The 16,010-nt window shown below is 45.1% G+C and overlaps 1 protein-coding gene across 6 annotated transcripts in view; it reads right to left on the minus strand.

Moving 5' to 3' along the window:
• EHBP1 (EH domain binding protein 1) overlaps positions 1–16,010 on the minus strand; it is a 313,110-nt gene that overhangs the window by 164,691 nt on the left and 132,409 nt on the right. For all 6 annotated transcript variants that reach the window (XM_056856272.1, XM_056856271.1, XM_056856269.1 and 3 more), the window contains one exon: positions 11,108–11,297. In XM_056856272.1, the coding sequence (XP_056712250.1) occupies positions 11,108–11,297 (190 nt within the window). The remainder of the gene's footprint in view (positions 1–11,107; positions 11,298–16,010) is intronic.

Here is a 16,010-nt window from a genome sequence, read left to right on the forward strand (position 1 = left end):
TTGACAATTGCATTACCAATGTGTGATAAGGCACATCTGGGCATAAAAGAGGATGTGACTGTTGATTCAGAAGATTAATCTTCTTGATGTTTCAAATAAAGTCCATAAACAAAGCATAGTGAGAACTCTTTTGAGAGGCATCGGTGCAGGGCTTGGCATCGATTCAACAAAATTTCCAGATCCCAAACAAGTCTGATCTTATTTGAACACCTAGAGTTGGATCAAAAGAACGGCCAGCAGAGCAAAGCTGGCAAAGAAGGACTTCTCTGCCTCTCCACTCTTATCCACTGAGCTCTCCATAAGCTCCCATCCTGGGAGGTCAAGGGATCAACAAGAACTGCACAGGAGCAAAGTGGAGATTTGCAGCGGAAGGGGAAATTCCCATCTTGTCAGGGTCAGCCCTGGTTAGTGCTTGGATGGGAGACTGACAAGGAAGTCCAGGGTTGTTACACAGAGGGAGGCAAAGGCAACCCACCTCTGCTCATCTCTGCCCTGCCCTAGATATCCCAGGCCAGCCCAATCTCATCAGATCTCAGAAGCTAAGCAGGGAGACCACCAAGGAAGTCCAGGGTTGCTACACATAAAGATCTAATAAACTATGTGTGTGTTAAGTGCCATCAAGTAGTTTACGACTCATGGCGACCCTATGAATCAATGTCCTCCAAAACATCCTATCCTTAATAGCCTTGTGCTTAGATCTCGCAAATTGAGGGCTTCCTTTATAGAGTCAATCCATCTCTTGTTGGGTCTTCCTCTTTTCCTGCTGCCTTCAACTTTTCCTAGAATGATTGTCTTTTCCAGTAACTCTTGTCTTCTCATAATGTGACCAAAGTACGATAGCCTCAGTTTAGTCATTTTAGCTTCTAGGGTCAGTTCAGGCTTGATTTGATCTAGAACCCACTAATTTGTTGTTGTTTTTTGGCAGTTCACGGTATCCGTAACCCTCTCCTCCAACTCCACATTTCAAAGGAATCTACTGTCTTCCTATCAACTTTCTTCATTGTCCAGTTTTCACACCCATACATAGTAATAGGAAATACGATGGCATGAATTAACTTGATCTTGGTTGCCAGTGACTCATCCTTACACTTAAGAATCTCTTCTAGCTCCTAATAAATAAACTATAATAAATAAATATAATATAATAAATTATAGGTCTGAGATATTCCCAAGGGCAGTATAACTGAGCTGTTTCTCACTGAAGAGCCAAGATGTTCAAACCGTGGATACCAAAAGTCACTGTGAACAGAGCGAGTTTTTGAAGGATGGTTAACACTGACAAAGAAGAGTTGGCTTTTATATGCTGACTTTCTCTACCACTTAAGGAAGAATCAAACTGGCTTACAATCACCTTCCCTTTCCCTCCTCACAACAGACATATTGTGAGGTAGGTGAGGCTGAGAGGGTGTGACTAGCCAAGGTCACCCAGCTGGCTTCATGTGGAGCAGTGGGGAAACCAACCCGGTTCACCAGATTAAAGTCCGCCGCTCATGTGGAGGAGGGGCGAATCAAACCCGGTTCGCCAGATTAGAGTCCACCGCTCCAAACCACTGCTGTTAATCACTTCACCATGCTGGCACTGATGCTTCCTAACTTCCATTGCCTAATCTGCATCTAACTTTATAATTTCATCTAACAGATACACAGCAACCAGTAGATATGCAATCTTAAACATACCTGCTTATCTGGGTTTCACTAAAATTAATTAGCGTTCTTACTAAAGACATTCAAGTTTGAATTGCAGAACACCAGCTACGTCTCTAAGTTATTTGAATTTCACTTCCTGTCATGTCAGAAGGTGCTTTGAATCCCAATGGAGAAAACTAGGATCAAGTCCAAATATGGCACATGCCAAATCCCTTTTCTGCTGACTGCTTTCCATCCCATTCCATGCCTATTCAAATTTGGGATGGCCTGTAAACCTCCTCCAGTCACATCGTGTATTAGAAGGAGGTGATGTAACAGAGAACGAAAACCAAGAGTCCTGTGTTTTGTTTGGAAAGTGTTCCTTTCGGAGAAGAGAAAGGGGATACATGAGAGATGCTTTCCTGGACCAGCGTCAAATATCTTGGTTTGATGACATGGTTTATTCCTGGCACAGATACAGCATCGCCAATTGAGCATATAGCATATTGCAGAAGGAAGGGGGAAAGGTGCTTTTTTATGTTGAGCAACTCACTCAGATGAAGGGTTCCTTCGAAAGAACCTGGTAGAGGCTGCCACCAGTCGGCGAACTCCTGAGAACATCTAGACTGACCTAGTGAGCTTCACAGCAGAGGAAGGGGTTCTGAACTCAGGTGTGGACATGTTCATGGAGGAGAGCATGGCTACTGGTTAGAAGTATGATAAATAAATAAATAAATCTTCCTGCTAGGCGCATATGTTCTACTCTTGTACTGGGGATTCCCCGGCCTGAGACCATGCCCTCCTATGTGAGCTTGCTGACAATCCCAGGCCATAGACGTGCCTTTATGCTTGCCAGACTAAATGCTTATCCAACTGCAGAGTTGTCAAGTCGTTTTGAGAAAATTTCCTATTCTGATCGAGTTTGTGAATGTAAATCTGGCGATACTGGGACTCTGCACCATCTTTTATTGTTTTGTCAACACTGGTCAGCTCCTAGGTTGCGTTGGATTACTCCAATATTGTCTAAATACAAACTTCCACTAGAGTCCTGGGTGATACTCCACATAATGGGAGATATTCACCCTGATATATCTAGTTCTGTTGCAAGATTTCTGGCAAAGGTGATGTCGCTTAAACTTCAAAATAAAATAAGCACGTAAGCTGCAAGATGAATGTTGGATTAAATTCTATGATTTGAATGATCCCAGTTCAATGAGGCTGGTTCAGGGGGAATACATTGATTGTTATGGTATTAGTGATGCTATGTTTAGTAACTACAATTCTACTGTGTTTTAACTTTAAGTATATGTTGGGTATTGTAAATTGATTATTTGGTGTTGTTTTATGTATTATGTACTATTGCTATGGTTAAGCTCAAGACCTCTAGTCAAAGGAGCTAGTAAATAAATGGAATGAATAAATCTGTAGGGTTTTCAAGGCAAGAGATGAACAGAGGCGGGTTGCCATTGCTTACTTTTGTGTCATGACCCCAGACTTCCTTGGCGGTCGCCCATCCAAGCACTAGCCAGGGCTGACCCTTTTTAGTGTCTGAGACCTGACAAGATTGGGCCAACCTGAGCCATCCAGGTCACGCAATGCAACGAGTGTATTATAGTAAATATACTACACATGTTTATCAAATTGCATGCAGGTTACACTCAACAGGTCAGACCCAGGCAGCTTTTTCACTCCATTCTCTCAAGAGGTAGGACATTTTGAAATTGGGGGGGGGGGGTGCTGCCATCAAGTTGCAGCTGACTTATGGCGACCCCATAGGTTTCTCAAGACAAGAAAAGTTTGGAGGTGGTTTGCCATTGCCTGCCTCAGCGTAGCAACCCTGGACTTCCTTGGTGGTCTCGCATCCAAGTACTAACCTGGGCCGACCCAGCTTAGCTTCCGAGTTCTGACAAGATCGGGGTAGCCTAAACCATCCAGGTCAGGGCTCCGTATACTTCATAAAATCAAGACACCAACACAATCATGCAAGAGTGAAAGTGTATTTTGTGCCTTTCCTTCTCCACCACAACGCTTCTGCAGCTTAAGCTCATTTCAATGTACCAGAAGTCCAGATTTGTTGACACCATGAAATCCATGCTGTTCTACCAGTTTCTCCCATTAGCACATTAGACACCTCTATTACATGTTTAAAAACTGGTACAAAAGACAGGGGTGTAAACGTAGACAGATCTTCAGGGTAAGGCACGCCTGCTCTTAACACTTGGGCAATAATGAAGTGCCAGTTTCACGCTGGATAGTTTCAGAAGCAGCCATAATTGTACCTCTGCAAAAAAAGAAAGAAAGAAAAAAACCATTTCTTCTAATTTATTTTTGGCCAAGTGAAAAGATCTACTGGAATTGGAACTGGATTTTGGAACTTCGAGGGATTAGCCACAGCCTAACTCAATTTAAAGCAGCCAGGGTGGGTTTTTATGCTTAAAAAAAAATCTCTCAGGCGCCCATATTGAAGACTGTGTTTAAGTACCTAAGAAATCACAGGATTACTTTCATTACCTTTGTGTTGTATTGGTGTGTAACACAGTTGCAGGACTTGGAAAGGCGAAACCTCCCTCATTTATCAAAGTAGCTAATTTTTCCAGGAATATTTCCCATCTGATTATCTGGATTAAGGTTTTAAATTACGACTGTATTTTGGCATCAACGTTGCAAATAGTTTTAATTGCATAAGGAACCTACTCGTGATTAACAGATTAAGGTAATTAAAGCACACCTTCAAAGAATGATACAATACAGCAACACGATTTCAGTCTTCCTCATAAAACCAATCCAGAAAAGTCACCCGGTACGTGGGCCCAAAGGCCAGTGCAATCAGTCACAAAGATTGATGGAGCATAAAAGATAGGTGGGGGGACAGGAATCGTAAATAACACTGTTAAAACGACTAAACCTAAAAAGCGCTTAGCGGCTTTCCCATTCCATCTCGCCCAAGTCTCCCCTGCACTATAGCCCCCATTCTATGTGACTTTAGTAAACGCAGGTCCCACAATCCTCAGCATAGCTTTTTTGGGTGATCAATGGGGACTCCACCTTCTTCTGTTGCTGGTGGTAAAAGCTGGTTGGCTGCAACCCCGTATTATTCACCTAAATCAGATTATCAACATTGCAATTGTTAACAAGTGTGATCCTATTCTGTGACTGACTTTATTCCAGTATGATACAAATTAATGCCATTTACTCCTCCATAATTAACCTAAAGAATTCACTGCCAGAAGATGTGGTGGGTAGACACGGGCTTAGTTGGCTTTAAAAAGCGATTAGACAAATTCGTGGAAGATAAGTCTCTTAACAGCCAGGAACTTCTAGGTTCAGAGGCAGTAGGGCCTTTGATATCACTACTGGGAAAGCAAAGGGTAGAGGATGAACGCTGCTTTCATGCGCGGCTTGTGGACCTCTGCTCAGAAGTATCTGTGGCCACTGCTGGAAACAGGATGCTGAACTAACATGGGCCGATGTATCAGCAGTTTTTCATGCACTAAGACCCAACTTTTGTGCAATCATTCCATGACAGATGGACACAGAAGTTTCCTTCTGTCGTAGGCCAACCTGAGCTGCCCTCCTCCTCTGAGGAAGAGGAGGAGTGGGAACCTGGGCCCGTTCCTCCAATGACTGCACTGGAACAGCAGGAACGGGCATCAGAGCCACCAAGGCCCATGGCAGGGGATGAGGGCTGCTCATTCTGGCAGCAAACAGAACAGCAAGAAGAGCAGGACTCCTCGCCTGCAAGTTCTCCCAAGCCGGCTGAGAAGCAGAGAATCAAGGCCCGGCTTCAATTAAGGGAACGAAGGCAAAAGGCCAGGTGGGCCTTGAGAGATAGAGCAAAGACAATCAAGCCTAATCAGGGAGGAGTGGAAAATGCTGGAACCGCAAGGCTGATAAAGGCCAGGCAGATTGCCAGAGTTCTTGTGGGTTCAACACATGTTGAAGGCCACTGACTGAAAGAAGCTCCAGCAACCGAAGTCATCCCAGTCAACCCCGGCGTGCAAGCTGATGCCTGATCTGAGAGACAAGGAGATTGGACTGGTAAGTGCCTCTACTCCTTTACCTGCTAATTACCTTGGTCTAGCCCAGTCCACGGGAAGAGAAAAGCCTGCGTCAGGCTCTGGTCAACGCAGTACTCCCATTGCTGTTGTTGAAACCAGAGGCCAAGCCTTGGGCCTGGTTACTGCCTGCACACTACACTCCTGCCTGAGTACGACACCTTCTAATTCTGGTCATCCTCATCATTCTTGGTGCAATGAACACATGAAGCTGCCTTATACTGAATCAGACCCTTGGTATTGTCTACTCAGACCGGCAGCAGCTCTCCAGGGTCTCAGGCAGAGGTCTTTCACATCACCTACCTGCCTAGTCTCTTTAACTGGAGATGCCAGGGATTGAACCCGGGACCTTCTGCATGCCAAGCGGAGGCTCTGCCACTGAGCCACAGCCCCTCCCCATTTATTTCTCATATTACTATCTGGCGCTCCTTCCAAAGGTCCACGGTGACTTTCACATGGGTGACCTCATTTCATCCTAATAACTCTGTGAGGTAGGCTGGGTTATGAGACAGCGACTGGCCCAATATCACATAGGAATATCCTTCCTGGCTGCCCTTCCCAGTCTCAATCTCCTTCTCATTTCTTGGCTGCAGTCTCCCTTTTGGTTGATGATGGAGCCAAGGAAGAGAAAGTGTTGAACAATTTCAGTTTCCTCATTGCCACCCTTAATTCTTTATTCTGTTCTTTATACTGGGATAATATTTCTGCCAAGCCTGCTCCTTTGAGAGACAAAGAAGAAAGTCCCGTGCCTCACATCAGACAACTCCCAAACAACAAAAGTTCTTATAAATTAGCATTACAACAATTAAAATTTAGTCTCCGTTCCTCTTATGTGCCGCCTTCCAGAGGAAGGAGCATAAACAAACCAAGAGGGACAGCTCTCTAGTCGGTTTGAATTGGCTGTGGTACACAACCGTGCAAGTTAGGACAACGCAGGAGCCATTTACAGAGCAGTCAAGAATACTTAAAAAGCACTTCTGAAAAATAGAAGTGTGTAGGAATGCCGTTACTGAAAATCAGGCCGTACGATCAGTGACGTCACCTAGAAACTGCACCTGCTCCTCACATCCCATCTGCTGTTACTCAGGTAATGAAAGGAACAAGAGGCGAGAACGAGGGGACAACAGAGACAGCTTCCCGACATGATTTTAAGGACAGCTTGCAAAGCAGAAAGGATGCATACACCAGGGGTTCCCAGCATGTCACCTAGGGGTGCCGCGGTGCTGGCCAATACCTTTCTTGGTGCCCACCAAGTGTCTTTAAAAGGGGGGCATGGCCAGGTTAGCTTTTGCCCTCCATAGCTTCTCTTAGGCTACTGGAGATTTCCTCGTGTGTGTGTGTTTTTAAAAGTGCTGCTTTGGCAGCACCTGCCACCACAGCACAAGGACCTTCCCTGTGGTAGCCGCCACCTCCTGTGGCAGGCTTCATGGGGAGGAGTGGGGAATTGAACCCGGTTCTCAAGATTAGAGTCTGCCGCTCTTAACCACTATGCCACGCCGGCTCTCAGGCTCATTGGTAGAACATCTCTTTTGCATGCAGAAGGTCCCAGTTTCAGTCCCCGGCAACTCCAGTTAAAAGGATCAGGACCTTAGTAATGTGAAAGACCTTGACCTGAGACCTGAGGCTAATCTGGTGAACCGGGTTGGTTTCCCGACTCCTCCACTTGAAGCCGACTGGGTTATCTTGGGTTAGTCACAGTTCTCTCTGAACTCTCTCAGCCCCACCTACCTCGCAGGGTGTCTGTTGTGGGGAGGGGAGGGGAAGGTGATTGTAAGCCGGTTTGATTCATCCTTAAGTGGTAGAGAAAGTCGACATATAAAAACCAAGTCTTCTTGTTCTTCTTTTTCTTATTTGTTTTCTTCTTCTTGTGTGTTTTTTTTTTCTTTTTAAAAAAAACCTGCTGTTCCGCACACTGGGTGGGTGCGTGCGCGCCAATCCAGTGACCTCTTCAGCTCTGCTCCACATTGCCGGTAAACTCTAACTGGGGTCGGCTTCCGGAGTTTGCCTCTCTTCTTAGCTAAAGTAACAGGGAGATCAGCCCTTGAGGGACAGGGATTCGTCAGCAGCCTCTCTGCCTAATTAAGCAGTAGTTTGACAGATGCGACAAGGAGTTCCATTCAGCTCTTAACCGAAACGGTGACATCGAAAAACACAGGATCCTTGAGGGCAGCTACAGATTTTAAAAGGATCAGGAGGACATGCCAGAAGATTCCCCTTCCCCCTCCCTCTCCTTTCCGGTTTCAGATGAAAAACACAACTATATTAAATATCTCCCCCCCCCCACCGAAGACGTTCCATACGGTAACGGTGTAACTATGAGAGGGGAGAGGGAACATTAGCCTTTAAAGGAGGCTGGGGAAGGGACATGAGAGCTTCAAATGGGCATTCCAGAGATTGGACTCAACCAAGGAGAAGGCAGCTTAATGGGTGGGGAGGAGGAGAAGAAGGAGAAGAAAAAGGAGGAGGAGGAGAAGAGTTGGTTTTTATATGCCAACTACACCACTTAAGAAAGAATCAAACTGGCTTACATCGCCTTCCCTTCCTCTCCACACAACAGACACCCTGTGAGGTAGGTTGGGCTGAGAGAGCTGTGACTAGCCCAAGGTCACCCAGCTGGCTTCATGTGGAGGAGTGGGGAAACCAACCCTGTTCGCCAGATTAGCCTCTGCCGCTCATGTGGAGGAGTGGGGAATCAAACCCGGTTCTCCAGATCAGAGTCCAAACCACTGCTCTTAGCCACTACACCACGCTGGCTCTTCTCCGTTCATTTGGAGCAGAGCCTAATATGATGATCTCAGAGCAGGACTACATAAGAGGAGGTGGTTCTTTGACATGCCCTGGTGTCAGACTGCACCTTGAATTCGGCCTGGCAGTACACGGGCAGCCGAAGAAGAGCTCGTAAAACTAGGGCGATACACTGATTTTAAGTGATCCCAGGTCAATAAAAAGGCAGCTGCGCTCTGAAGCTGTTCAAGCCGCCCAACCGTTTTCTAATTGAAAGCACGCTGCAATCATCTGATCTGGAAGTAGTTGGCACGCTGATTATTGCAGCTAGGCCCTGGTTCTCAAGGAAGGGCTGCAGCTGGCAAAGCAGGTGAAGCTGGAAAAAAAGTGCTGTAAACTACAGTGATTTCTCCCTTCCTCTGGATTTTGGATCTAACTGTACCCCGAGTTGTGAACCTTGTCCTTCAAGGGGAGTGGTTTCCCATTCAGAGGATAGATCATGATGGGTTAGAGTTGCCAGGTCCCTCTTTGCCACCGGCGGGAGGTTTCTGGGGCAGAGCCTGAGGAGGGTGGGGTTTGGGGAGGGGAGGGACTTCAATGCCACAGAGTCCTATTACCAAAGCGGCCATTTTCTCCAGGGGAACTGATCTCTATTGGCTGGTGTGTGTGTAAAGTGCCTTCAAGTTGCATCCGACTTATGGCAACCCCTTTTTGGGGGTTTTCATGGCAAGAGACTATCAGAGGTGGTTTGCCAGTGCCTTCCTCTGCACAGCAACCCTGGTAATCCTTGGTGGTCTCCCATCCAAATACTAACCAGGGCTGACCCTGCTTAGCTTCTGAGATCTGACGAGATCAGGCTAGCCTGGGCCATCCAGGTCAAGGCCTATTGGCTGGAGATCAGTTGTAATAGCAGGAGATCTCCGACTAGTACCTGGAGGCTGGCAACCCTATGATGGGTAGCCATGTTAGTCTGTCTGTAGCAGTAGAAAAGAGCAAGAGTCCAGTAACACCTTAAAGACTAACAAAATTTCTGGCAGGGTATGAGCTTTCATGAGTCACAGAAGTAAGCTGTGACTCACAAAAGCTCACACCCTGCCAGAAAGTTTGTTTGTCTCTATGGTGCTACTGGACTCTTTTCTACCCACTCAGAGGAGGCTATCCTAATTCTCCCAGCCAGCACACACCAACCAAAACCACTTTGCCTTTATCAGAGTTAAGATGCGTGGTAAGGGATTAAGTGAGACATCTATCTTCATTGGGAGGTCAAAACATTCACCTGCATAAAAGACCTGTTGAGGAATTCCAGAAAAAATGGAAACTATGTTATGATTATGCATAATGTAATCTTAATATTCAATGGTAGAATAATTAGATAACAATTAGATATCAAGTAGACAAAAATAACGAAATGTAGGAGATATATATGTGGCACTAGAAGCAATAGGTATCCATGCTTTATTCGCTCAATTAAAATATTGTATCTAATCAAGCTTATAAAAGTACAAAGAATGACAGTCAGCTATTTAAATAAACCATCTGGTTTATCAAACATTTCTTCAAGGGATTTGTGGCTCAGGGTTGTGCTTCCCAATCTCTGCTTAGGGCAGCACGTTTGGGGTGTGTGTGGAGATGTGAATGGAGCTGCCAGTGCTCTGGGTGGTACTCCGCCCCAAGGCCATGGATGCAGAAGAAGGGTTGGTTTTTATATGCCGACTTTCTCTACCTCTTAAGGAAGAATCAAACCGACTTACAATCGCCTTCCCTTCCCCTCCCCACAACAGACGCCCAGTGAGGTAGGTGGGGCTGAGAGAGCTGTGACTAGCCCAAGGTCACCCATCTGGCTTCATGTGGAGGAGTGGTGAAACCAACCTGGTTCACCAGATTAGCCTCCGCCGCTCATGTGGAGGAGTTGGGAATCAAGCCCGGTTCTCCAGATCAGAGTCCACTGCTCCTAACTAGGGCTGTTGAAAAAAAAATTCGGTAAAGTTCGGCTTCGGCAAAATTCGGCCCTTTTAAATTCGGGACGTGCTGAAGTCCGAACTCCCCCGCTTCGGATCCGTGAAATTCGGCACGAGATCCGGAGTTCGGGGGGAAATTGGCCCCCCCGCAGGCCTTCACGGGGCTTCCAGCTGGGAGGTGCAGATCTGTTTAAAGAACCCCCCGCGCGCCTTCATGGAAGCCCCGTGAAGGCGCGCGGGGGGGGGGGGCGAACCCCGAATCTGCCGAATTCATTTGCCGATCACCATGAAGTCGGCAAATTCAGCTCCCCCGTTTCTCGACTTTTTTTGAGTTCCGTTCATCCCGAACTAAAAACCGCCAAATCGGGGGAAATTCGGCTGTTTTTCGGTTCGGGATGAACCGAATCAACAGCCCTACTCCTAACCACCGCTCTTAACCACTACACCACGCTGGCTCTCCGAGGAGGGTTCTGGGGCACAGCTCCCAGAATCCATAGCTATGGCTTCCACCACTCTTGGATTACACAGTTGATCTAATCGGGAGCAGCGTAAGTATCTTTGGCTCCTTCTGCCAGGATCAAAACATTTTAAATCACGGTCCTGGTCCGTGCGGAACGAAGCGAATGAAAATCAAGCGAAAGCATCTAAACAAAATGAAGGGTTTTTTTTAAAAAATGTACTAACAGAGCAGAGTTTCTGCTTTTAAGAAATATTTACAATGCAAGTAAAGGAGAAGCAACGTACCTTAGGAGAAGAGGAAAGCTCTTTCACGGCATAAATAGCTGACGTGTTTTCACTTGTTTCCATTTCTGTCTTTGGAGAGAGGACCGGTGGTTCCGGCGCTTTTTTTTTCATCCTCCTCTCTGTTTCTTGCAGCGAAGTAACTTGATGATTTAAAGCAGAGCTTGATTTTGGTTCATAAAATGGGTTTGATCTAATCAAAAGAAGGGAAACGTATTTCTTTGCCATCACTGATTTTTCAGTGCAAGTTTTAAAAGTCAGCTGTTCTTGACTAAGTGGTGATCAGAAATTGATTTAAGTTTGCAAACACACAAAAGTTCAGCCGATTGTGTTGTACCCTTCACCATGAAAAAACCGACGAAATGAAGTGTGCATACAGCTTTGCCAAGCAGAATGCCTAAAGCTACAAAATCTATAGCCATGCCACAAAGAAGAAGGAAGGAAGGAAGGAAGGAAGGAAGGAAGGAAGGAAGGAAGGAAGGAAGGAAGGAAGGAAGGAAGGAAGGAAGGAAGGAAGGAAGGAAGGAAGGAAGGAAGGAAGGAAGGAGAAAGGAAGGAGAAAGGAAGGAGAAAGGAAGACAGGAAGACACAAATCCCTTTAAATGAACAGAAATAATCAGGACCAACATGGCTCTAGTATTAATTATGGATTAAGGAGCCTAGCCTGTTCTTATATGAAGGCTTCAATATATGGATATGTTGAAATAAAACAAATCTATTTTCTATCTCAAATCCTCCCCGAATTTGAATAATGCTCTGAAAAGGTTGACTAAGAGAGCAATTCTAAGTAGGTCTACTCAGAATCCCACTCTTGTCTATTAAATGGAGCTTACTCCCAGAGAAGTGTTTATAGGATTGCACACTCTAAGCACACTTATCTAGGAAGTAACTCCCACTGGAGTAAGTGGGATTAAATTCAGAGTAGACATGTTTAGGAATGCCCTTTATCTGTGTGATATACCCAGGTAAGTAAGTTCACACAAAACCTCTCTTTCTAGTTAAGGGTTTTATTAGGGTTTTTTTTTAAAGTGTGGTCCAATTGACAAAGCCTGTAATATGGGCCGGTGTGGTTGGAATTTTTTTCTGAGCCTTGCCAGGGAGTCTGTCTTCAGCAGTCTGGCAATGAAGATGTGGTGGAAAATATCAGAGATTTGGAAAATGAGAAGTAGGGACTGCCATGGTTTTCCTGCCTTCTTCTTAGCTAGGTTTGCCGACCTCCAGGTACTAGCTGGAGATCTCCTGTTATTACAACTGATCTCCAGCTATAGAGTTCAGTTCCCCTGGAGAAAAGGGCTGCTTTGGCAATTGGACTCTATGGCAATGAAGTCCCCCCTCCCCAACCCCCCCCTTCCTCAGGCTCTGCCCCAAAAACCTCCCACCGGTGGTGAAGAGGCACCTGGCAACCCTATTCTTAGCAGCTATAGGAGAAGGATGATGGAGTTTGGGGACGAAGAGGTCCAATGAGGGACAGGAGCCCATGAATGTTGTCTTGTCTGAGCCTACACTTTCTCTGCTCTGCAAAATTATTATTGCTGAGGCAACCTATTCTCAGAGTTCCAAATTTATATACCCATCAATCACGTCTACAAAGAATCTTGCATCAGTCTCACATCTAATTCTGCTTAAATCTAACAGATTGGAGGGGGGAAATGTATATGATATCTAGCATCTCAAGGACCAAAGACTATGGAACCAATGTAATAAAAGCGGACCTTTTGTGCTTTCCATTCCCTAGATTTAACAGCCATTGGCTATTCATCAAAGGGGAAAATGAAGATTAATTTTTTTCTGGACACTATAAAGAGAACAGTTGCCATGCCTCTTACACAATTCTGCTCGATAGCTGATAATGCAGTATCAGCTTCTCAGAAAGTGTCATTAGCCCTTTTATCCAGGGAGTGAGATATTTACTTTGTGCAATATTATTCTGTGAACATTCTAAAGCAATGTGGGTTAGGGTTTTTTTGTGTGTGCTTTTTGTGCACATGGATAATATGAATGGTTTTGCATAGTGGCAACATAGCATACTGAGACTTTGGTTTTCTGAAATCTCAAACATCAGCGCTGAATACTTCAAAAAGAAATTCTCAGTCTTTTCGGCTTTGATACAAAGATATAACCTATGTAACACCAGTTACATTATGTACTATATTGCAAAACAATTTTTTTAGAAGTCAAGGATACCTTTAACACAAGCAGAACACTCAAATATCAAACAAAACACCCAATGAAATCAGCATTAGAGCTGTCTCGGAATTCCAGCCCCCCTCATTAAAAAATGTTATTTGAATAATTCTTAAGAATCTAAAGATATTTCCCCTGATTTTATGACCGACTTTCAAACTTGAACGCTGGTCCTATCATTCCCCTCTACCCCTCTCGGATTTTTTTTAAATACGAGACAGGAAGAGGCATTCATTGGAACTGATAGACAATAACTTAGTCTCCGAACAGCCAGGTTTGCTGATGACATAATTGGACCTTTGGGAAAAGCAGAAAAACCGTACAACAGATTCAGAGGTCAAGAGGATTCAACCATTACTTCACATTGGGGCTGACTTTGTTTGTTACAGAAAGATGGTGCAGATCTAGATGGCTGAATGAAAGGAGAAACCAAGAGTAAAATAACTAGGTTGCAAAGTGAAGGCACCTTTGGGGTATTCTCATGTCAGTGTCCATCAAATGCAAAAACAACCCCTCCAACAAAATCAAAGCTTAGGGGAAGTCAAAATAAACAAAAGAGACTCTTCTGCAGACGAAGAAGGTGGAAAAAAAGAATGGCATTCCATTTGGAGCAGAAAATTCCACCGTGCCTGTCAATCATTTAATTTGGCTGACAACCTTGCTTGGCTGTCTTCAAACATTACGGGAATTCAAAGCAAGTGAAAATAAATATGAAAAACGATAGCGGGGGCCGGTACACTACTTACGGGAGGTCATGGTGTTGTCTTTTGTTCTACAGGTTACTTTGTGTGTGTGTGTGTGTGTGTGTGTGTGCGCGCGCGCGAACAGCTAATGAATGTATTATGTTTTGACAACAAACTAGCTGACCCTCTGCAGCTCCACTCGGAACAAGAGATGAAACATGCGCCGGGGACTTCTCACAGCGGACATTACGCAGTGCAAAGCAGCACTGCCAAGATAAGGGATTGCAACTCTTTCAGTTATTTCGCCAAGCAGATTTATTAAACAAGTTCACAGACTACACGCACACATATATCTTCACCCAGTTTATTTTAAACGCAAGCCCATACGAATGCCTCACTTTTAACACAACGATATACTGAAGTTCATTTTCAATTGGTTTCGGTTATGTTTCTTTGAATTGCTCCCTTGCAATTGATTTCCAGAACATGACAGTTCTTAGCTGTGTCATTGTATGGCCAAATCCTGTAAATATAACGTGGGCATTCAGTAGAATTACTCTAGATGAACACAACACGGTACAGAACACAGAAACCGAGACCCAAGATCGAAATGAGTTTTAAGGTACTTTGATGAATTCATTCCTTACAGGAAGAACTTTATGGACGTGCATTTAGAAAAGGAAGTTTTGAAAGTTTTGAACGTGAATCATCACAGAAGGCACTCCAAATATTCAGTTTTAAGGTTTTCCAACTAACCCTCTAGACCCGGGGATCTCCATTGTGGCACCACGGAGCCTGTTAACACCTTTCGTGGCACTCACCAAGTGTTTTTAAAAAATGGGTGGGGCCAGCTAGGGCTTTTGCCCAACAAGGCTTCTGATTGGCCATGGGAGATTTGATTGGCTGTGCATATTTTTAAAAATGTTGCTTTGGCAGCAGCTGCCACCACTTCACTGTATGACTGAAGGTAAGCTGCAGGAGCTATTTTGCGGCTGGCCCCGCCTCCTGCAGCAGCCATTTTGTGGTCGTGTCCACTATGCTGCGTCAGAATTTCAAAGGTGCTTGCAGGCTCAGCAAGGTTGGTGTAGCCGGTGCTGTTACTGTACAAAAGAAGTCTTCCCCCACCCACTGCCAAGATGGCATTCTGTTTGGTTGACTTGATGCGATATAATATAGCTCTCAGCCAGAACTCTGAGGATATTTGCAGGGAGACTGAATCTAAGAACGCTATGGTTAAGAAATCGTGTCACTATGCGACTTTGGCAACAGTTGTTCAAAGCAAGCTGATTCACCCTGAGTTCATCTGTATAGTTGATTGGGAAGCTCAGTGGTACAGCCTCTGCTTGGCATTCAGAAGGTCCCAGGTTCAATCCCCGGCATCTCCAGTTAAAAGGATGAGGTTAATAGGTGATGTGAAAGATCTTTGCCTGAGACCCTGAAAAGCTGTTGCCAGTCCTGATAGAAAATACCGACCTTGATAGACCAAGAGTCAGTATAAGTCAGCTTCTTATGGGAAGGGGTCATGACTCAATGGTAGAGCATCTGCATGGCATGCACAAAGTCCCAGGTTCACTCCCCGGCCTCTCCAGTTAAAGGGTCTAGGCAATTAGGTGATGTGAAAGACCTCTACCTGAGACCCTGGAGAGCTGCTGCCGGTCTGAGTAGACAATACTGACTTTGATGGACCAAGGGTCTGATTTAGTATAAGGCTCAGTGGTAGAGTAACTGCTTGGCTTGCAGAAGGTCCCAGGTTCAATCTCCAGCATCTCCCGTTAAAAGGACTAGGCAAGTAGGGGATGTGAAAGACCTCTACCTGAGACCCTGGAGAGCTGCTGCCGGACTGAGTAGACAATACTGACTTTGATGGAACAAGGGTCTGATTCAGCAAAAGGCAGCTTCATGTGCACTGCAAATTCTAATTGGAGAAGCAAGTTGGCATCAGCACACAGAAGCCAGACTGCTGTCAAAACACACCCAACGTGGAATATGTTTCCAGTCTTTTATTTGCTCTAGAGGGAAAGTCTGTTTCAACAAGATGC

This window comes from Euleptes europaea, chromosome 10, assembly GCF_029931775.1.
Source record: "Euleptes europaea isolate rEulEur1 chromosome 10, rEulEur1.hap1, whole genome shotgun sequence".
Taxonomy (NCBI): Eukaryota; Metazoa; Chordata; class Lepidosauria; order Squamata; family Sphaerodactylidae; genus Euleptes; species Euleptes europaea.